Below are 23,387 nucleotides of genomic sequence, written 5' to 3'. Positions count from 1 at the left end.
AATATTGAAATTTATTAAAAAAAAAAACATCTTTCACATTTCAATGTCTCATGTAACCTTGCTTATATCACTTTTTGTCAAAAAAAAAAATGGAAAAAGAATTGATATTTTTTAAAAATACCCTTTATTTTTACGTTAATGTATCAAAACATAAATTAATTTTGTTTAACTCATTTTTAACCAAAATCAAATCTATCAAACTCAATTCTGCTAAATCAATTTTTTTTTTGCAATACAACCAAACACAACCATAGTCATGTCACTAATCACATTCATTATTTTGATTTTAACATTGCAGATTTAATATTAACCGATGATCAATTGATACAATATGCACTAGCATATATTGAGATGATGTTACGTAGTTGTGGAAAGAGTTTAAAAGATTATCCTCCAATGCCTAGAGCAGACACATCATTAGTTCCTGATATACAAAATAGTTTAATACACGACGAATTGAATTATAATAGACAGTCATTAGCTGAGGAACATGTTAGATTGATGTCAACTATGACTTCAGAGCAACGTAAGGTATATGACACAATCATGACAAGAGTTAACGAAAACAAACCTGGTGTGTTTTTTCTTTATGGTTATGACGGTACAAGGAAGACATTTATCTGGAATGCCATGTCAGCCGCATTACGCTCAAAAGGTGAGATAATTTTAACAGTTGCCTCAAGTGGAATTGCTGCATTGCTTATACCTGGCGGTAGAACAACACATTCAAGGTTTTGTATTCCTCTAAATGTTGACGAGTTTTCAACATGTACCATAGTTCCTAAGAGCCCTTTGGCGCTATTAATACAAAAAGCAAAGCTCATTATATGGGATGAAGCATCAATGATGCACAAACATTGTTTCGAAGCTGTTAATCAAACTTTAAAAGATATTCTCAAGCCTATTGATGAAAAAAATAAACACATTCCCTTCGGTGGAAAAGTTGTTGTTTTTGGCGGAAATCTTAGACAAATTCTACCAGTAATACCCAAAGGTACAAGGCCAGAAGTTGTTCATGCTACTATTAATTCTTCGGTTCTTTGAAATTTTTGTGAAGTTTTAATATTGAGTAAAAACATGAGGCTTCTCGGCGGTGCTTCGAGTGCAGACGTTGAACAAAGAAGATTGTTTTCTGAATGGGTTTTGGGTGTTCGCGATGGAGAAATTGGATATGACAACGACGATGATATAGAACTTGACATTCTATCAGATTTATTGATTCCAAATTCAGGTGATCCTCTTGGTTCTATCGTTGAAAGCACTTATCCCCAACTTTTACAAAACATGAACGATATAACGTATTTCCAAAATAGAGCTATACTAACTCCTAAAAATTCAATAGTCGACACAATAAATGATTATATGTTGGATTTAATTCCTGGTGAAGAAAAAATATATTTGAGTTATGATACTTCGCTCACAAAAAATGTAGACGGTCAAACAGTGGATGATGTTCATACTCCCGAATTTTTGAACACGATTTCTACGTCGGGACTTCCAAATCACAAGTTGAGACTTAAAGTTGGAGTTCCAGTTATGCTATTAAGGAATTTGAATAAAAAATTAGGTTTATGCAATGGAACAAGACTTATTATTACGAGATTGGGAAAACATGTTCGCTCTGGAAGGAAAAATTATTTCAGGAAGTAATATTGGTAATCAGGTTTTCATACCTAGATTTTCTCTGACACCATCTGACGTGAGAATTCCTTTTAAATTTCAACGGAGACAATTTCCTATAATGATTTCTTTTGCGATGACTATTAATAAGAGTCAGGGACAATCTTTAAAGCATGTTGGGATATATCTTCCGTTGCCGGTGTTTTCACATGGTCAGTTATATGTTGCAATTTCAAGAGTTACTTCTAGAAAATGATTAAAAATATTGATCATCGATGACAACGGTGAAAATACTACTAAGACTTTGAATGTGGTCTATAAGGAAGTCTTCCGTAATATAACATAATTTTCTTTGTATGAATATTTATCCAAAATTATTGTTGAACTATCGTTTAATATTACTCAACTTTTTTCATATACTTTATATTATTAGAATTATCATATCTTATTTAATCATTATATATCTTACAGCTAATCAGACCCGTGCGGTGCACGGGTCGATGTTCTAGTTAATTTCTCATTTTGCTATTACTTACTTCATAATACATATCATTAAAGTAAAAATAGCAAATACATATCATTAAAGTAAAAATCACAATGACATGCAACCTTAGACAAAATGTGTGGATCACTACACTAATCATTAGACTATCCTTTCAAACTATTATTTTAACGGCCAAACAAATATATGTAGTACGTTGTAATTTTATAAAAAATTTAAGGGTGTATTTCAATAATTTCTCATTTTTTGGGGTTGGAACTTAGAAGTGACTCATCATAACCACCCTTAGATGCAGAGGTTGGAATTCGAACATAATATTTCATACCTATTCACTTGAAAAGATGAATTTTTAAACACCAAACTACTTAACAATTACTACTTTTTTTTTAATCAACAAAAGAAAGACTACTACTACTACTTATTATTATTATTAATTTTTTTTTAAGTTTAATTTTTCTTAAAATATAGAAACTCCTTTTTTCTTACTGAGTTCGTTTGACCTAACTTTTTTTCCTCTTCTTTTTACTTAAAAGTAAGAAGCTAGACCAAACAACAATTTCTAAAAGCTATAGTAAAAAAAAAAAAAACAGTTTTTATATTTTAGAAAAAATAATAATATATTATCAAATATATGTTTTAACCCTATTATAATAAAAAACAACTTTTACATTTTTTTTATAAAAAAATTAAGATTTATCAAACAATTTTAACTTTAGTTAAAAAACTATTATTTCTAGCTTTATGATTAAAAGAGCTTCTACATCTAAAAAAATCTAGGCCAAACAGGCCCTAAAAATTATTGTTTAGCTTAACTTCTTACTTTAAAAAAAAGATGAATAAAAGTTAGGCCAAACGGTATATGCTTAACAACAAAAGAAAATAGGTATACATGGCTGCTAGAGAAAATCCTTGAGGTTAGGATGGTTACCACCGGGGACGGATCTAGGGGCTTAGTGTGCACACCAGAATTTTCAATTTTTAGATATATATACATATTTTTGTTACTTATTACCAGCAAATTTTGTCACAAGTTTGTTTCTATTGTAGTGGTTAAGCAACACCCCTTATACACAATGGTTGTGTGTTTGGTTCCTGCAGGGTATTGTTTTGGCTTTTAATTGTATTCGGTTCCTGGTGTAGTGGTTAGTCAATTTTTTTTCCAAAGGAGTGATCAAGAATAATATATATTTGCATATATACATATACTAGTATAACTTACTCGTGCTATTATCCGGGTTAATGTTCTATAAAAAATATAGATCATTTTTTTCACACATGAAAAATATGGATTATTAAAATTTTAATATTGTGATTTTTTTAATTATTTGTAAAATTAATTTTATATTTAATGTAATAGTTTATTTAAATATGATAAAAGATCCAAATTTTGGAGATTTTAAGGAGAAATGACATAATGGAGAGTGATACTCCACTCCCCGTTCTCAACTCACATGTTCATATATTTGTTCTTTTATTTTCATAAAAAAAAATGTAATTATGCAAAAACTAATCTAACAGTTAATATATTTGTTCTTAATCGTCATCTCTCTCCTTTAGACATTTGTTTTCTTCAGGAGTATTTTATCCCATGTCCTCGTGTGAAAAAATCTAACATTTGAGAAGCAAAATGGGGCGATTTTAATTTTAATATTATTTATTTAAAAGTAATGAACAGTAGAATTGTTTGTCATTTGCTTGACACAAAAAAAATTATATAATTTTTTGAAGCATATCTCATTTGTTAATGTGCAAATTTTAAAAAATGTATCTATTTGTTTTTATTTTTATTTGTTTATTTTACAGTGATGTATGGAGAATAAAAATAAAGTAATACATGATATTATTGCTTTTAATTCTTTTTTTATATATATATAAAATCATTGTTACTTTCCCTGCTTTCAATTGATATCGTATTTTTTATATAATAAAATCTACAAATGTATGTCTCACTCCGTGTAGGTTATTTTTTTTTATCAATACCCCCGTATTTTAATATTTTGTTTGGTACAAATCACTATGTATTTTTTTTATTAGAAAAACCACGTTAAGGTAAACCATAATTAATAGAATAATAAAATGAAATAGAAAAATAATCTATGAAGTCAATTACTTCATTCCTTTTATATTTCAGACAATGACACCTTTTTCTCTACTTGATAAGTATGAAGTTTAAGAATAATTTTTTTTAAGCATATCAATTTCTCAATTCCACATTTTTTTTAAGCATATCAATTTCTCAATTCCACATATAATATATAGATTTCTTTTTGTGTGAGAACATGCCTATAAATATAAATAATGGGGAATGATTTGAATTTATTTTTTGGTAACAAATGATTTGAAATTTTGAATTCACATTAATTGAGAGATCGTGTATTAATGATTTTGAATTACTACTTGATTTGATTTAGTTGAAATCATTTGATTGATTTGTGGAATTGATTTTTTTTTAATGTTTATTTATTTTACGGTGAAAGCAACCTGTATGCAAGTATTAATAATAATAATATGTTAACATTATTTCTCTAAAAAATATATATTTGAAGTTTATATTGACGGTTGTTATTTTTTTTATTTTATTTTGTGTCTTTCAAGTGTGCTTAATAATATGAAATGAGTTTTTTTTTCTAAAATAAAATGGATTGGTAAAAAAAATAAATAATAAGAATTCATAATGATTGTAAAGAGAATTGGTAATGTTGTTAAAAAAAATTAAAACGTATTTGATTGTTTCATTTTGAATGATTATTTGTAAATTAGCATTAAATTTTGATTCAGAAAAAAACTAAAGAAAAAATATTCCTTATATGAGTACGCACATAAATTTTATTGAAGATGCTATCTAAATTGCCATATAGAAAATATGTTCTCAATTGTTGCCACGTAGATTATGATGAATGAGAGGATGCCACATTTGATTAATAAAAATTAAAGTTCATAAGAAAGTGACACTTAAACATATAAATAATAGATTAGAGAAATCAAATTATAGATAATCAAATTATACTAGTAACATTTTAACTAGTATAGAATTCATAAAATTTACTGTTAAATTTAATATTCATATCATGTAGAATTTTACATAAATTTAAAATTATTTGATATGTTATTGAAATTCATAAATATTAAGGATTTATACATTTTTATTGAACATCGTTAATTTTAATGAATCTCAATAATATATTAAATTATTTTAGACGTTATTGAACGATGCAACATTATTTTGGATGAATTTAGAAGCTATTGAACATTGCAATATTATTTGAATGTAAATGATCTATGAATTTTCAAATTGAATTTATATTTTTAGTCTAGCTCCGCCGTCACTGCACCCAACCCGACATCGGCTGTGCATCCTCTCCTATACTACTTTGATTCCTTGACTTTCATTTCTCCTCTTAACTCTACAATTACAAATATGATTTCTTTGTTCCGTTATTTTTTTTTTCTATACTTTCGAGAGATAAAACTACTTCTTCGGCTAATCTGCAAAGATGAATATTTTTTTTCAGCTATAAAATTAGCGAACATTTTTTTTTAGCCACAACAATAAATCGGGTCTAGATCCGTCCCTAGTTACCACTTATCCAAACTTGAAGACATCATTAATGAAAGATGTATATAGATATCTACTACTATCAACATTACTGTAGTAGTACTTAAAAAGAAAAAAAATAAGAGATTACTTAAAAAGAAATACACCCATTTATGATAATGATTACACGTTACATCCAAAAATGGGTAAAAATAAAATCCTCCGGGTGTCGTTAAAATAATCGTCACCGAAGATATCCGTACCCATATGTCACTTGATTCCATACCAAACCCGTCAGCGTTCAACTATAAATATTCAATGCGATTCATTACCAACACCGAAACCCAACCCGTTCACAAACTGACCCGATCATAAACTAGAACTAAACTCGTTATTATTATCTTGCATCACTCGTATCGTATAATCTTCTCATTTCCCTTGCGGATTTTTTTCAAACACCTCGTGTGCTTCTCAATTTTCATTTCAATAGGTATCAAATTCAAATCTCTTATTTTCTTTCACTTGTTGCTGATTGATTTCATAGCTTCGTACTCTAATTTTGTTTAATCATTTTTTTGTTGTTCTGTATCTGATTTGTTAATCGAGGGTTTTTTAGTTGATTAATCGAATAATTTGTTGCAGATTCTGAGTCCTGATTCGGATCGGTTTTGAAAATATTCCCCAATTTTCAATGCTTACAAATGTTTGCACCACGTACTGAGATTGGATTTTATATTCTATAAGGTTGAATTCAAAGCCTATTATGTGATGGGGCATGGTTAACACTATCCAGCTTTGAAGGTTAGTGCTATATGATTAATGATTAATACGGTGGTTTAGTGTTCCTAGATGATTTATTTATAATTTGTTTTGTTTGGTTGTACACGGGTATGATTACCTACCAATAGAAATTAAGTACTTAATTTATTCGTAAAAAAAATAAATAATATTACCTACCAATAGGGGTATTGTAAACTTTCTAAAACTTAGGGTATGTGGGTACAAGTTACAACATGATATATTGTACTATAGAAAAGTATAAACAATAAATTAATTGAAATCATAAGAAATAATTTTTTTTGAAGAAGCTAAATTAGCCCACCCAAATTGGCACCAGAGAGAATCGAACCTGGGACCTTAAGGAGGAGCAGATTCCCAGGTCCCAAATCATAAGAAATATTAAAACATGGTAGTACAAGTTTTTGAAGGAGTGAAGTAGGCACAAGTAATAGTTTGTTTCCTCTAGAAGCAAACCAAACCAAACCAAACCGCCTAGTAGAATAGTTTGGTATTTTACATGGACTGGCTTGTACTTGAGTATTGGGTTATTAGTTTGGCAACTGGTTAAGAATAACCATGCCACATGTGTGGTATTTTACTTCACTGTCTTGATAGGCATACAAGTTAATTGTTAGTATATTACAATGTTATGTTCTAGGACTTGAATCCTGGACCTCCAACTCCTTAACCCTTAGCTCAATTAGCTTAACCAATTGAGCTACCCATCCCACCCACGCTGGTTGTTAATTCAGTTGTATGTTTGCTCTAATGTTAATTGAGCTGTGAAATAAACAGCGACAGGGCATTGATTGAGTGTGTTATTTAGACTGGGACAATGTGTTGATCTTACGGTTAACAAATATTTATCACGTTCTCAAACATATTATTTACTTTTGACCCTCTCCCCCCTTCCCCGTAATAATTTTTTTTGCATATGTTATCCACTTAGGGGTAGGATGATCATTTACAGTTGGTAATGGTGGAAAATGACAACCCAACTGAATTGTTTCCACCAAGAAGAAAACAGATTGGGGAAAAAGGAGAATAAAGATAAAGCTCTATAAGTGCTTGATTTTGGATTCACAAACATTATGTTCTCTATAGGTGGGTGAAACAGTGAAAGTCTATAAGTGCTATTATGTCTAAAGAAAAAGCTCTTTCAAGTTGCAACACTTGCCCTTTTGTTTCTAATTGCAAACTTTTGATTCTATAATTAAGCTTTTGATTTGGTGAGCTTATGTTTTATGTGCCCTTAGAGGCGTAGAGCACTATGATCCATAGTTATTGGGATTTTGTATAACAATATTATATTCACATAGTTTGACACGAAAATGGAACCCTCATTAATGTGGAGAGCATGATGTCCTTATAGCTTGTTACTTTGCTTAAAGATTTATAATTCTTGCAATTTTATTTACTTATCTATCGTTTTTTTTTTTGTTTGATTTTCATGTAAGCTAGATTTTTCGTGCTCCTGACTGTAAGAGGAGCAACTGCAACTATTTTATTCTTTGGTAAATAAGGGAGAGGTTGAACTTCTGCCATGCCTTCCCTTCAGCTGTTGAACCTAACTCGGCATGGCCAGAGTTTTCTGGCTTCGAGGAGGTATTGAACTATACATGTTTCATTTGGTGATTCTTAATCTCATATGTAGCATCAAGTTTGCCTTATCATTTTCTTAAATTTGTTTTCATGTTGACTTACTAAATATCAAGTTTACTGTTTTACTTTTATCAGCTATTTTTTCATAATGTGTAGTAAGTTCTGATTTGTGCATGGTTTCCATTTAGTTGTAAGTTTTTCATTTTATTACATTCTCATAATGAAAATGGGGGGAAAAAAGGTTAATAAACATAAAAATGGAATTGCAACAGAACTGTAGACTGATAAATATTTCATCCAAAAAGAAAAGATTGGACGGCAGCATAACGGTTCTACTATTTCGAAATCCATCTGCTGCAATCTCAAGACTTTTCGATGCTATATAGTTGAAACTACTAGAAACTAGTAATTGTGAATAAGAGAAATGCAAACAGCACTCTCTCTCTAATATGATTTGTTCGTCACGCTTAGAGAAACTTAGTTGCAATAAGGCTTAGTTGCAATAAGGTGGGTTCAGGAAAGAGAAAAATCTGGCCGAGGCTGAAACACATCTTGTTTTTGGGTTGATTCTGCATGAAATATTGTATTATCCTCTGCATTGATTCTTGCCATGTTTCCTTGTATTAATTACTCATTTCATAATTGGGTTGCTCATGTTACTAATAAAATCATTAGGTTTGTAACTTGTTTTCATGTATGCTGTATTATTGTTGATGCTTTCTTCACGTGGTTACCGACAGGAAAGCCATACTACTTACATCTGGTATCTTAATTGCTGGCGGAACAGCTGCATATATGCAATCAAGGTTTAGAGTTAATAAACATGATTTTGGCAATTGCAATGAGCAAAGCCATGATAAAGAAGTAACAAAGGAGGAGGTTATGAATGACTCCACTGCACCAAAAAATAAACAAAAGAAAGGGGGCTTGAAATCACTTAAAGTCCTTACTGCAATTCTTCTATCCGAGATGGGCCAATTAGGTGTGAAGAATCTTTTATCTTTAGTTGCCACAGTGGTAAGGCTGTTTTTTCCGTGGTAATTATGCTTTGTGCTTGCTTTTTTTTTCCCCTTTCAGATGAGCCATAATTTAATACATTTTGAAGTATGCATCATGGTATTTGATTCCTTCTATTTATCTTTGCAATTGTATAATCTAGTCATGGCTTAGTGAGGCCTCGCTTGCCATATTAAGCAATATTTTAGTTGACCCCCACCTAAAAAATAATTGAATAATAAAAAGTTTAAACCAATGACATTTAAATTTTCACGTTTTTCACAGGTGCTGCGAACTGCTTTAAGCAACAGGCTAGCTAAAGTGCAAGGCTTCCTATTTCGTGCTGCTTTTCTTCGGCGTGCACCATTGTTTTTTCGGTTAATTTCAGAAAATATTATTTTGTGCTTCCTCTTGTCAACCATTCATTCTACATCAAAGTATATAACAGGCACTCTGAGTCTACATTTCAGAAAAATATTGACAAAACTTATCCATTCCCACTATTTTGAGGTATAAATAGTTGAATTGCATACATCTGTTTAGATTATTTGTGTTGAACTATAAATTAATTTATGTATTCCTAGTTCCTACTGCCCTATGAAGTGTCTGTATTTAGTTATGAATTTTTTTTTGAATTATATTTAGTTATCAACTTTTATCCTTCCTCACTCTGTTTTTTTTTTTTTTTTCTTTTCACTTTCATATTTATATGATAAGTCTGTTGTCATCTCTATGTCTGATGTTTGAAAATGCACTTGTAAAATATTTTTGGAAATTGCCTCTTAGAACCTTAAAGTCTGTTGCTGTCTTCTTTTGCTTATAGTATATGGTTATGGACTTTTAGCTCGGTTAACAGTCCACAGTTGGTCTGCTGGAATATGATCTTATTAATAATATAATTAAAAAAAGGAAACAGGGCTTGATTGTCCAGCTAGTTATCATCTGGCATAACTTTAGGATCTTGGAATGGTCCTGACCAGAATCATTCTAGATGCTTTTCAACATCTTCTTGCTTTAATGGGAATGTTCCGACTGTGAGCAGACATTCTACCCTCTCAAAGCAGAATAATTTTCCATTATCCAATAGATACTTTAAAATTTTGAGTATGCAATGGCAGCATTCATATTTTTTATAGTCACAATTGTCTGAGTAATTTCTTTCTTTTTTTTTTTTTTTGGGTATAGTAGAGGGCTAACGCCCAAAAGAAATGAAACGTCTGAGTAATTTCTAATGAGTGCGTTACAGTATTATTCAATTTAGTTGTTGTGGCTTGTATATTTATTGTTTATTTTGCTTTTCAGAACATGGTATATTACAAAATATCACACGTCGATGGTCGGATAACAAACCCAGAGCAAAGAATTGCTAGTGATGTACCAAAGTTCTGTTCAGAGTTGAGTGAAATTGTTCAAGATGATCTAACAGCAGTGACTGATGGACTTCTATATACTTGGCGGCTGTGTTCATATGCTAGCCCAAAATATGTCTTCTGGATATTGGTATCTCAGCAATTGAACTATACTGTTAAATAGATTTCTCATAGAAGCTTCTGCTCGTACTTTTTGAGTTTTTGCTGATTGCTATAGGCTATTTCAGCTTAGATCTGATGTTAGAATCAATGATTTTCCTCTTAATCTAATGTTTTGGCCTTTTCAGGCCTATGTGCTTGGAGCTGGGGCTGCAATCAGAAACTTCTCTCCTTCGTTTGGGAAACTTATGTCCAGAGAACAGCAACTGGAAGGAGAGTATCGACAGCTTCACTCACGATTAAGGACTCACTCAGAAAGTATAGCATTTTACGGTGGAGAGAGGAGAGAAGAATCTCATATTCAACAGAAATTTAAAACCTTGGTTGGGCACATGAGTAGAGTGCTACATGACCATTGGTGGTTTGGCATGATTCAGGACTTTTTGTTGAAATACCTTGGTGCAACTTTTGCTGTTATTTTGATTATTGAACCTTTCTTTTCTGGTCATCTAAGGCCGGATAGTTCAACTTTAGGGCGTGCCGAGATGTTAAGCAATCTAAGATATCACACAAGTGTCATAATTTCCTTATTTCAGTCTCTAGGAACTCTTTCTATCAGTGCAAGACGGCTCAATCGTCTTAGGTATATATTTGATCTTTCTTTTCTTCTGTCTTTATAAATTGATATTAGAGGCTTTTATTGGTCACTACTCACTAAGCGTGGCTTATATGCAATTTCTTCATTAGATTCATGTTGTCTGCCTAGAAGTTCTGACCTATATGATGTATTACAGTGGGTATGCTGATCGCATTTACGAATTAATGGCTGTATCAAGGGAGCTAAGTTTGGTGGATGAGAAATCATCCCTGCAAAGAAATGGAAGTAGAAATTGCATAAGCGAAGCTAACTACATTGAATTTTCGAATGTCAAGGCAAGTCCCAACCATCTATCATCCATGAATTCATGTGTGTTTTTTATTTTTTATGTTTTAATAGCAATGTTGCTCCCAAATTCAGGTTGTGACCCCCACTGGTAATGTCCTGGTGGATGATCTGACTCTCAGAGTTGAGCCAGGATCTAATCTTTTGATTACAGGTAGTCATCTGAACTCTCTTGATGGCATTACTTTCTAATGTTTTTTGCTTTCTCCTTAGATGATTCAGCCTTGATGATTGATGTTATTTTATTATTCATTTCTTATGCTGCAAAAATCTGTAAACTATTATGTGTAACTATTGGCTGTTTGACATTTTTTTTTTTTGAAAACTTGGTATCCGGCCTTAGGACCGACTAATCCAAGGGGACCAATCCCACCGCCCACTTGCGGGGGCCCCATTTAAAGCCAGAGTTTTTTTTTTTTTTCTCTGTATGGACTTAGCCCACCGAAATTGGCACCAGTGGGAATCGAACCTGAGACCTTGAGAGGAGCATACTCCAAGGGCCCCAGCCAACACCACTCGACCAACCCCAAGTGGGTTGGCTGTTTGACATGTTATTGACGATTCTTTGGTTGTAGGTCCAAATGGAAGTGGAAAAAGCTCGCTTTTCCGGGTTTTAGGCGGTCTTTGGCCGTTGATATCTGGACATATTGTGAAACCTGGTATTGGCTCTGATCTTAATAAGGAGATTTTCTATGTGCCACAAAGACCATACACTGCTGTGGGAACACTTCGCGATCAGTTGATTTATCCTCTTACTGCCAATCAAGAGGTTGAACCGCTCACAAAGCATGGGATGGTGGAGCTATTGAAAAATGTAAAGTTCACAGCTAACCCCATGTCTTTCTCAATGCCACATACATATGTAGCAGTTTATTGATAATTTTGTTGATGTGTTGTTATCGTTCACTAAAATTGCTTGTGTATGTGTTCAAGGTTGACCTTGAATACCTGTTGGACCGTTACCCGCCTGAAAAGGAAGTAAACTGGGGTGATGAACTTTCATTGGGTGAGCAACAGAGATTGGGCATGGCTAGACTTTTCTACCACAAACCTAAATTTGCAATTCTTGATGAGTGCACAAGTGCTGTCACTACTGACATGGAAGAACGATTTTGTGCTAAAGTTCGGGCCATGGGAACATCATGCATTACCATATCACATCGTCCAGCATTGGTTGCATTCCATGATGTGGTTTTATCCTTAGATGGTGAAGGAGGATGGAGTGTTCATTATAGAAGGTTTGGGACTTAGCTATGTTGTATATCATTGTTCCACTATATAATTATGTTATTAATAAAAAAAAACTCTATAGTTATGTTTGATGGGATTAAGATTTAAACTCCAGGGAGGACTCTTCTACTGAAATGGGGATTGATACAATGAAGGTGTCAGAAACAAAACGACAGAATGATGCAAAAGCAGTTCAACGAGCATTTGCCATGAATAAAAAGGTGCTGATATTTTCTGATTCTGATTGTTATGTCTTCATTGTTCTTCTTTTACATTGGTTTTAAAGATTTCAACACTTCTCCAGGACTCTGCATTCTCAAATTCAAAAGCAGAGTCGTATATTGCAGATGTGATACATTCATCCCCATCTACTAATCAGACTATTTTGCCATCTACTGTTCCCCAACTTCGTGGTAATACAAGGATATTGCCACTGAGAGTAGCCGCCATGTGCAAAGTATTGGTGAGTACCTTCTGTAGATACGATCTTACAATGCTTTTAGTTTTTTTCCCTCCATTGTGCGTGTGTATGCATAAACTGTATAGTTGGAGATTTCCATAGTAGCAAATTAGTGCTTAATTCTATATTCATTTTTGGTTTATTATTTATAAAAAATTTAGGTATTGATATTAGGCCGTTGTAATCATAAGTCCAGGCATTATAACAAACATTTGCTTAACCAACTTAATATATACTCAAGTTCACACCTGGAACCTACAACTCTTGACTTATGTACTGGCCATTAATAGGAGAATTGTTGTTAGGTTGACTAACTTACAGTCAGTTGTCCCTACCAACTACTAACTGAGCTAAGCTCATGGGGACCATCACTTATTATATTTCTAATAAATTATAATAGTGCTACTTAAACCAGACTCTGCATTATATTTGAACTTACCTTCAGTAATGCATTTGCAATCACACAATGCTATTGGGATTAAATAGATGCAAATACATGTTTGTGCATTATCTTAAGATGAGCCACCCATTCTTATATAGAATATAGATTATAATGTATGTACTATGATGATTGGTATATAGCTACAATATAATTTATGTGCGGACTGTTGCTGCTGTGTTCAGGTACCCACTGTATTCGATAAACAAGGCGCACAACTGCTTGCCGTTGCTCTTCTTGTTGTTTCAAGAACATGGGTATCAGATCGTATTGCATCTCTAAATGGTATTTTCTCATCTTTGACTACTCATGATTCTGAGAATCCATGTATGTAATGTTAAATAAAATTTATGTTCTTAGGTACCACTGTGAAGTTTGTTTTGGAGCAGGATAAAGTTGCCTTTATTCGGTTAATTGGTATAAGTGTACTTCAAAGTGCCGCATCTTCTTTCATTGCACCTTCTATAAGGTAAATGGGTACAAATCCATCTGGAATCTGTGTTTCTTTTTTCATATGGTTGCCGACGAAACATTCAAATATCTGAAGAAGTCCATATCCGTTTCTGGAAAATTTTCTGATTTATGTAAAAATGAAAAGAAAGTTGAATAGATAGTCTAACAAGCCTTTCATATAGCAAATTTAAGTGAATTTATGTTGCTCCTCAGACATTTGACAGCACGGCTGGCCCTTGGGTGGCGGATTCGTCTGACACAACATCTACTCAAGAACTATTTGAGAAGCAATGTGTTTTACAAGGTAACTTATATGAACTTTTCATTAGTTTTGTTCCTTCCTCTATTTTTTAAATATTACAAGCATGATGATTAGTTGTTATTTGATAACTCACGGATAAGTACCATTTGTACTATTTAATGTGAACATTTTGCTTGGACTAATTTTGCAGATCAGTTTATTATGTAGTTATGATTGCTCTATACTTTTCCACTTCAAATTTAACTCATTTTAATCTTGGTTCCTTGACCTCTTCAGTTTACCTTGACCAATGGGTATGCAGAATCTGAAATTTATATCCTGAGCCATGTGTATAACAATAGCTGGAAACTGGAAAGCATGTCAGTTGTTTGTTTTTTCATGGGAATATACATTAGTATTCATAAACAATTTATTGTTGCTTTTGGTTAACACTTAACAATTGAACTGCTGAGGAATTTGTTACTCTCCAAAATGGAGTAAAATACTTTTTTTTTTGTCAATATAAGGAACTACAGACCACAGTTGGGTAGTTTTGAAGGAGATGGATGCTTTTTAAAAAGCTATCGACTTACCAGATAATACATGGTACATTTTTCTCTAAAGGGACTCTTTTGGAGGCAAAGAGTGTGAGTATAAGAGTTTTGATGGGGGTAGCTTGGTAGGTTGATAGTTAAATATTAGTTTATGCAGGATTCATATTCCCACAAAATGTGGAAAAATAAGGCATGAATACATTGTATTGAGTTTCTTAAATGCAAGAGTTCAAAATTCTCAAAAGGTTCATTCATAGGAATCTTAAAAGATGTCACATACCCATTGGTACCTAAGCCAACAGTTTGAGAACATCATTGCTTATGTTTAAATTTTAGGATAGGAATTATGACTTGTTGCTGTCATTATGTTACAAATTAATAGTATTAGTATTTCATTTTGGCTTTGAAGCTCTTCAGGAAGAACTTTGGGATTTGGTTTTAAATTTCTGTTATATGCATATTTTTGAAGGTCTTCCACATGGCAAGCAAAAGTGTTGATGCAGATCAGAGGATAACTCAAGATTTGGAGAAGTTAACAACAGACTTGTCTGGACTGGTAACTGGACTGGTAAAGCCAACCGTAGATATTTTGTGGTGAGTGACCCATTCATAAATTTGAATTATTATATTACTAGTATAGTGGTATGCATTTTACTAGCATTTGAATCAACGGGAATGGATTCTCTCAAGTGTGATTTACACTTGAGAGAATAAAGTGTAATCTAACACCATCTAAATTCATTTTCTCTAAATTTTTATATGTTTCTCTCTCTTGATCAATGGTAACAAACCACACTTTATTCTCTCAAGTGTAAATTACACTTGAGAGAATCCATTCCCTGAATCAACATATTTGATGCTTTTTTCTTTTCATTTATGACTTCACCTTTCAAGGTTCACGTGGAGAATGAAGCTTTTAACTGGTCAAAGGGGAGTTGCCATCCTCTATGTTTACATGTTACTTGGCCTTGGGTTTTTAAGAGCTGTTACTCCTGATTTTGGTGATTTGATAAGCCAAGAACAACAACTTGAAGGAATTTTTAGGTAAAGCAATAACTGTTTGGCTGCCTCAATCATGGCACGAGTGTTGTGAAAATGATACTGACCTTTTTTAATCCTACTCATCTGCTAGGTTCATGCATGAAAGACTCTGTACTCATGCTGAATCCGTTGCTTTCTTCGGAGGTGGTGCTCGAGAAAAAGCGGTGAGCATCCCAACTACAATATTTAATGTCTTCTCCTTTTGGTGTGCTTATTTGAGTGTGTTAAATTAAGATTGAAAGTTAATTACACAATCAAATGGGGAACAATTGAAAGTGGAATGAAGTGCAACTCATTTACACTCCACTCCTCAAATATCGGACACACCATCATGTGACCCTTTTAACAAGCAATAAGGAGTGATTTCCAGTCTGTTTCATAAATTCTCACGTTCTCATTTACCCCTTATTTAAGTCAAACAAACCCTAAATGTACAACTTGTTGCATGAGTTTTTGTTTTATAAAATTGTATGATCTTAGGCTCTAATACGGGGCATGTGACTAGTTTAGAGGTTCAAAAGGAAATGTATGGCTTGTTTTTCCTTCAGCTTGCAGTTTATGCATTTTGATCATTGTAGATTGTAAATTTACTTTCTTAACATTGTGCAGATGGTTGAATCAAGATTCAGCGACCTTCTCACACACTCCCAGTATCTTCTGAAAAAGAAGTGGCTGTTTGGTATACTAGACGATTTCATCACAAAACAACTACCTCATAATGTGACTTGGTTGTTGAGCTTGTTGTATGCTATGGAACACAAAGGAGACCGTGCAGCGATAAGTACCCAGGGTAGGATTGTTGAACCGTTCTCAGTTACTCTCTTTATTTCTCTCGTACCCCACTGATATACACAATACTATATTACAGGTGAGCTGGCACATGCATTGAGGTTCTTAGCATCTGTCGTTTCTCAAAGCTTTTTAGCTTTCGGCGACATTCTTGAATTGAATAGGAAGCTTGTAGAGCTTTCTGGGGGTATTAATCGGATTTTTGAGCTTGAAGAGCTGCTGGATGCAGCACAGTCTGGTACTTCATCATCATTACTTTGTTTTATATGCAAAAATGCCGTTTAATGTCTTGTTTGTGTGCTGTTCAAAAAAAACAAAATGTCTTGTTAGTATAGCAGTAATTCTTTATAATAGTCATCATGTGCTAATCATATCTTCTATGTACAGGGGAATTCATCAATGGCGGTGCTATGTCTGCAGTAACGGATTATCATTCTAAAGATGTTATTTCTTTTTCTAAGGTTAATATTGTCACCCCTACACAGAAGATGTTGGCCAGGGAATTGACATGTGATGTTGAGCTTGGGAGAAGCCTGCTTGTTACTGGTTGGTATAGTTGCTATTTTAGTATATTTTCCCATTTGGAAGAGGGAGTTCTATTCTGATAGAATTTAAATCTTGCATATCATATTTTAAAAGGTCCAAATGGAAGCGGGAAAAGTTCCATTTTCAGAGTTCTCCGAGGACTTTGGCCAATTGCAAGTGGAAGATTATCTAGACCATCTGAAGATGTGAATCTAGATGCTGGATCAGGTTGTGGCATCTTCTATGTTCCTCAACGGCCGTACACATGCCTGGGAACATTGAGGGACCAAATTATATACCCTCTATCCCGGGAGGAAGCAGAGTTAAGAGCATTGAAGGTTTATGGAAAAGGTATCTTTAGCACACATAAAATATCAATGGCTTCAGCACCAGTGGTTCATTTGACTTTAGTTTAAAATGATGCTTTCTGCTTTGCTTTTGATTAATCACCACCGCCTGAGAATATGTTCTCTTCCGAGCTGCCCTGCAGTTGTGATACGTGATAATGCATGAAATTGATTATATGTTATTGATAGCGTTGAGATTTCCTTTCATTTAAATTGAGTTGCTCAAATTACTGTTTAGCTTCCTTTTGTTCTCTTGTAATCATTTCAAAGATGCATTTAGTTTATTTTGCTTTTCCCATTTTAGCTCTGATCGTTGTAATGTTGCTAGTTCAGGTGAAAAACATCCTGACACTGTAAAGTTGCTGGACAAGCACTTGGAAAGTATCCTGGAGAATGTTCGGTTGAATTATCTTCTAGAAAGGGACAACAAGGGCTGGGATGCAAATATAAATTGGGAAGACACTCTCTCTCTTGGAGAACAGCAGAGATTAGGCATGGTATGTTGATTGATTCTATTATAAATTTGTAATTTTAGAATGATTTAGTTAGTTTCTTCGATAATATACTAATATAGGTCCTAGACCTCGGTCTTGATCTTGACTCAGTCAAAAGTGGACATTATAATTATAATATATCTGTGGTGTTCTTCTGTTGTTGTTTGGATTTTAACATTTACCTTATGTTCTATAAGGCACGCTTGTTCTTCCATAAGCCTAAATTTGGTATCTTGGACGAGTGTACCAAGTATGTATAATTTAACTCTGCCTTTTTCTTTTAAGGAATTGTTTTTTTTCATATTTGTTGCTAACCTTGTTTTTCGGTCTTCCTGAAAAAAATGATTTGCAGTGCAACGAGTGTTGATGTGGAAGAACACCTATATGGGCTAGCGAAGGAAATGGATATCACATTTATTACTTCTTCACAAGTAAGACTTTACTTAAAATGTCAAATTTAAAATTTTGTTGAGCCATATATACAGTATTAAGAGAAGATCATTAGTTAGTTTTCATTTGCTCTCATTTGGTATGGGATTCCTTTTGTGATTTTTTATGTAGTTCTAGCTGAGTCAGTTATTAAACATTAATAATAGCCATCCAAATCCAAATATGGTCAAACTAATTGTCTTATCTATTGACCTCAGCGTCCTGCTTTAATACCATTTCATTCCACTGAATTGCGGCTGATTGATGGTGAGGGTAATTGGCAACTCCGTTCGATCAAGCAATGATTCTCCAGTAAATAGTGTTGCAGCAGATTCTGATAGTTACTATTTGAGATATTGTGGAGTCTTGAACATAATAAGGTTTGCCAATGATGGTATTCCTATTTTATTTCATTTTGGGTTTACCATTTACTATATTCTCCAAGCTTCAAGTTTTGCTCCATAGACTTGTTAGGGCAAACAAACTGAAACAGCAGCAACAACCAAAATGGTTGATACGAAGTCGAAACACAACCATGTCATGATCGCTGCAGTATATTAAAGATAAGTCATGTACAGCCTCTCCCCTCATATTCCTAGGTAGTTGATATTTATTCATATTTTGTAACCATTGTTTTATTAATAAAAAAATAGCTTGAAATAGATATAGCTCCTTGAGATATTTTGTTATCGTCGTAATACCTTCCGTGTCAACTGAAATGCTTTTATATCACCCAATGGCCGGGACTATGCTGTTATGAGATCGCATATCTACAAATTTTTATTAATTTTTAGTGTCGGATGTTTCAAATTTAAAAAGATCCTCCCATCTCCCCTTTCGATTCACTTTAAACGGCCACTCTACCGCCTTGGGCTTAGCCCCCTTGTGTTGACGAGTTTTGCCGGTGTGAATAAAATCATGGCCAACATTGGACACATTGAAGAGGTGTCATAAAGAAAGACTGATTTAAATTTATTTAGAATGAGTGTACGTTGAAAAGGTAGAACTCACATGATTTAGTGATATTCATTTTTAAATTAGTGAGACTAATATAAATTTTAACAAATGAGAGTGTACTGTGAAAAATGTGTTAGGAAATGTTTTGATGGCAATTTTGCGTGGATTAGAATACGCAATACCCCATTTTCTATGCACTTTAGTTTGGTTGTTAGCTTCTTCAAAACCTAAAAAAAAAAAAGGAATTGATCATCTTATGTGCTTTGTGTCTAGCCCTCTCATTTTTATAATCCAACTGTTGTTGATCAATAAAGAAAAAAAATTAGTGCAGAAGAGATAGAAAAAGATAAGTGAATGGCTAAGATGCTCGAGAAGATCCAGATTCAAAAATAAAGGCCGTAGAACAAAATTTGTATAGTAAACAATGTAAAATTTGACCGGTGAAACATAAAACCTAGGAAAATATAATGGTCTAAAAATACACTTCTAGTTGACTTAAATTTGCTTACAATAGGCTATTTTTTATTTATTTATCTTTTATATTATAAGCTTGTATACACAAGTAAACTCTAAACCCTAATTTGTTTTCCCTGTTTTCCCTCCATTTTATCTTGCAATTTTTATTAAAAAATAATACAATTTTATCTTAACTATGATTCGAACCCGCAACCCTTCAGTGCAAGGCAATATTTCCAACCATTATGGCAAGTATATCAATTGTGATTAAAATTATGTGCAATAATTAATAAGCACCATCAATTTTAAAAGTATATCATATCAAAATTATTGTTGACTATATTATTCATCACGAAATATTTTTATGTCTTTCCTGATCAATATTTTTTTTCTACCGGATCATAAATTTAGAGAATAATTATCATGTGAGATTTGGAAAGTTATTATCACGTGTAATTTAGAAAGTTATTATCAAACTCAATTCTGCTAAATCATTTTTTTTTTTTGCAATACAACTAAACACAACCATAGTCATGTCACTAATCACATTCATTATTTTGATTTTAACATTGTAGATTTAATATTAACTGATGATCAATTGATACAATATGCACTAGCAGACCAATTGTGATTTAAATTATGTCCACAAAGTGTTAAACTCCATCAACTTTCATAGGAAAGATTTCATACGACAATTAAGCACCATCAATTTTCATTGCACAATTTAAACAATTAAAAACCGATAATCTCTTATATTATAAGCTTGCCAACATAAGCTAACCCTAAACCAAATTTTCCCCCTCTCATTTCTCTTTCTATTTTATTGCAGCTTTATATTAAAAAAATACAGATTGTCATTGAACCTGCATCCCTTACTTACAATAAAATCTTTCAACCGCTAAAACATGTGCTTCAATTATGAAAAAATTTAGGAATCCTAATATGTTAACCCTGTTTTCAATAAATTTGAACGGCGGAATTAATCACAATTTTTATTTATTTATGGATGTCTACTTAAGTTTATGTTCTTGATTATGTCTTTAATTTTTTTTTAACCTTTAATTATCATCAATTTTTTAACCTTTAGTTATCAGCAATTTTTTTTTAATAAGTAAACAAAACTATGGGGTTCCAAAATTATTTAAAAATACATAAAATATAAAATAAGCACATAAACAAATATAGAATAATTAGTCTATGAAATCCCCTAGACTACTCTTATTGAAAATGCTCTTAGAATTTTTGTATTTTATTTTTTATTGTTACATATTACACCTAATTAGACCCATGCACCGCATGGGTCAAAGTTCTAGTCATGTGTAAAGTTAAATAACGAGTTTGCAAGTCACATGTGGCAATTCATCTATGAATTACATCTTATTATTTTGTTTTCTATATCATTAATATTGCTTAAAAAGTAAAACTTAAACATGGAAAAAAAGGTTCTACTAGAACTAGAGAAACCATGACCATATATTCAATTCCAACATTTAATATTTAAAAATAACGCGTTTCCAAAATAATTTTAGAGTGGGCATAGAATCAATTCATTATTATAATTGTCAAAAAATAATTTCATTATAATGATAAGCTATTTTAGTTGATGTTAGTGTATATATATACATCACATGATCTTGCATCAAAATCAAAAAGCTTCTAAAGCTGCACCAAGTGCAAATATATCATAATCTTCAGTGTTGCACCAAGTTTGATGATCATGTCCATTTTTGCATCCACACTCATTCCAATTATTCAATCTCCTCTTATTTTGTTTCTCCATCTCAGCAACCGAAGCAACTCTAACTTTAATCTCCACTTCCACTTCTGGTATTGTGAACATACCCTCTTTGCAATCACTTCCACTTACTAAATCCATTTTCAACCATTTTTTTAACTCCATATTTTGTGATTCAAGAATCACTTTCCATGGAATCTCACTTTTCCCAATAAGTTTTGACCCCCACATCTTCCTTTGCCTTAGCTCCAACACTAGGTTTTGTTCATTAAGGTTTTCCAAGAATTCTTGAGGGCAAGAACAATCTAGATTAAAAGATTCGTCCCAAAAGGGCAATGATTTGGTGGAAACAGTTTTGCTATTGAGTTGAATACTTTTGTTGTTTCCCGTAGGAAGATACAACCTTGTAAACAAGTTTTTCGTTGGCTTGATGAATTCGATGTTTCGAGCTTGTATTATTCTCAGTTCGCAGCTGAAGTTTACATAGGATGGATCCATTGAAAATTTGATACTAGCAAGGATTGCTTTTTGTTATGTATTTGTAGCTAGAGAAAGAGAGAGGAAACCAAGGCTAAAAATATATTATTTGAAAGGGTTTGTTTATGTTTGAGTTGTTCTATGTGATGCATTATATAGTGGGGAAAAAGTATATTGGAAATGCTTTCCAAGAAGCTGCCCTTATCCTTGAACACTAATATAATAGTATTGGTATTGTTAAGTAAATATGAAAGCACTTACACAGTATTGTATAAAATTGATCGTCCATTATCTTATATGTGCTTTTTGTGAGTATATTAATACCAACTTAATCTTAAGTCATGCACATTAGATTGTGTTGAAGATTATATCTTATTAAAGAAACCCTTTAGAATTTCGAAAGGCTAGTTTTTCCAATTTGGCTCTAGCAAGTTGCAATATGGTATTGTACTATGAATCTAGAGTATCTTAATGCAATCCATAACATCAAGGTGGGATTGATTCGCAAAACAACAAGTATTGAATATAACAATACAAGACAAAACAAAATAGTACATGACAGGACAAAACTGTACTGAAGAGAGATAGAACGATAATATTTTTTATATTTGAAAATAAAATGGGTATTTTAGTTTTTTTTTTTTATAGTTGTACAGGGACAAAAAAAATTACTACATATTTTGTCCAATTCATAACCAGTTTCTAAATCAAACAGGGTACAACAAAAATTGTTTAATCCTCAGTATTTTAGCATATCAAACACACCATTAAAGTATACTCAAAGATTAGAATAAAGAAGGTTTTTAGTATATGCTAAACTAAAAGCCTTGAACGCTGGCCTCAACTATCAGCCATCGAAAAAGCTAGGAACCTAGTAGGCATTCTTATCTATCTAACTCACTTGGCTAGTTGTAATAGTGTATGTCTATTATAAAACATTGTAAAAATTTCATACCTATCATTAAGCTTTACAAAAATCTTGTCTGTGACATGTAATTCCATCATAATGTGAATATCATTTTGAATTACTCTTTAATTTTTTGATTGCCACTAATAAACTTTTGCGGTATCTTTTTCTTTTGGCTTTTATAAAGTACTAATATTGAGGATAATGACTCGTGACAAATATATCGAAAGAGATTATATTCTCACAACATGACAAACCAATATTTGAATTGTGGCATTTTTGCTCGTTCAAAAAAAATATTTGAATTGTGGCAAATTGATATTCGAATTTTGACTAAAAGAAATATTTACATAGACCGTTTGGATCCACGACTGGAGCTAAAATTCATATGTTTGGGTGAAGCTGG

The 23,387-nt window shown here is 32.5% G+C and overlaps 2 protein-coding genes and 1 pseudogene across 4 annotated transcripts; 2 read left to right on the top strand and 1 right to left on the bottom strand.

Annotated features, from left to right (window-relative positions):
- The first annotated feature begins 303 nt into the window (after nucleotides 1–303).
- Nucleotides 304–1,954, top strand: LOC123903935 (annotated as a pseudogene).
- A 3,881-nt stretch (nucleotides 1,955–5,835) lies between these two features.
- On the top strand, nucleotides 5,836–19,181 carry LOC123903931 (ABC transporter D family member 1-like). 3 transcript variants are annotated; one of them, XM_045953618.1, is made up of 28 exons: nucleotides 5,891–6,147; nucleotides 6,300–6,458; nucleotides 7,387–7,541; nucleotides 7,899–8,042; nucleotides 8,780–9,056; nucleotides 9,321–9,545; nucleotides 10,338–10,535; nucleotides 10,693–11,147; nucleotides 11,299–11,437; nucleotides 11,523–11,601; nucleotides 12,023–12,261; nucleotides 12,381–12,685; nucleotides 12,793–12,898; nucleotides 12,982–13,140; nucleotides 13,762–13,861; nucleotides 13,937–14,045; nucleotides 14,243–14,333; nucleotides 15,294–15,418; nucleotides 15,719–15,868; nucleotides 15,957–16,029; nucleotides 16,475–16,655; nucleotides 16,734–16,892; nucleotides 17,042–17,200; nucleotides 17,294–17,530; nucleotides 17,860–18,023; nucleotides 18,218–18,270; nucleotides 18,373–18,451; nucleotides 18,668–19,181. In XM_045953618.1, the coding sequence occupies exons 4-28, from the start codon at nucleotides 7,981–7,983 to the stop codon at nucleotides 18,752–18,754; spliced, it is 4,011 nt and encodes a 1,336-aa protein (XP_045809574.1). In that variant the 5' UTR covers nucleotides 5,891–6,147; nucleotides 6,300–6,458; nucleotides 7,387–7,541; nucleotides 7,899–7,980; the 3' UTR covers nucleotides 18,755–19,181. The 3 variants fall into 3 exon arrangements, with proteins under 3 accessions (XP_045809576.1, XP_045809574.1, XP_045809575.1); XM_045953619.1 differs by having other exon boundaries at nucleotides 5,906–6,147; nucleotides 7,408–7,541; XM_045953620.1 differs by lacking the exon at nucleotides 7,387–7,541 and having other exon boundaries at nucleotides 5,836–6,147.
- Nucleotides 19,182–21,399: 2,218 nt separating this feature from the next.
- Nucleotides 21,400–22,259, bottom strand: LOC123903943. Its single transcript, XM_045953632.1, has one exon. It carries the CDS (start codon nucleotides 22,093–22,095, stop codon nucleotides 21,508–21,510), a length of 588 nt encoding a protein of 195 aa, XP_045809588.1. The 5' UTR covers nucleotides 22,096–22,259; the 3' UTR covers nucleotides 21,400–21,507.
- Between the last annotated feature and the right edge of the window lie 1,128 nt (nucleotides 22,260–23,387).

Source organism: Trifolium pratense, linkage group LG2 (genome assembly GCF_020283565.1).
Source record: "Trifolium pratense cultivar HEN17-A07 linkage group LG2, ARS_RC_1.1, whole genome shotgun sequence".
In the NCBI taxonomy this organism is placed as follows: domain Eukaryota; kingdom Viridiplantae; phylum Streptophyta; class Magnoliopsida; order Fabales; family Fabaceae; genus Trifolium; species Trifolium pratense.
This window is presented reverse-complemented; position numbering and strand designations above follow the sequence as displayed.

Coding starts and splice junctions, on each gene's coding strand:
- LOC123903931 (XM_045953620.1), top strand. CDS start 7,981: ATGCCTTCCCTTCAGCTGTTGAACCTAACTCGGCATGGCCAGAGTTTT. Junction 16,656..16,733: donor TGCAGCGATAAGTACCCAGG/GTAGGATTGTTG, acceptor ACTATATTACAG/GTGAGCTGGCACATGCATTG. Junction 18,271..18,372: donor ATCTTGGACGAGTGTACCAA/GTATGTATAATT, acceptor AATGATTTGCAG/TGCAACGAGTGTTGATGTGG.
- LOC123903943 (XM_045953632.1), bottom strand. CDS start 22,095: ATGGATCCATCCTATGTAAACTTCAGCTGCGAACTGAGAATAATACAA.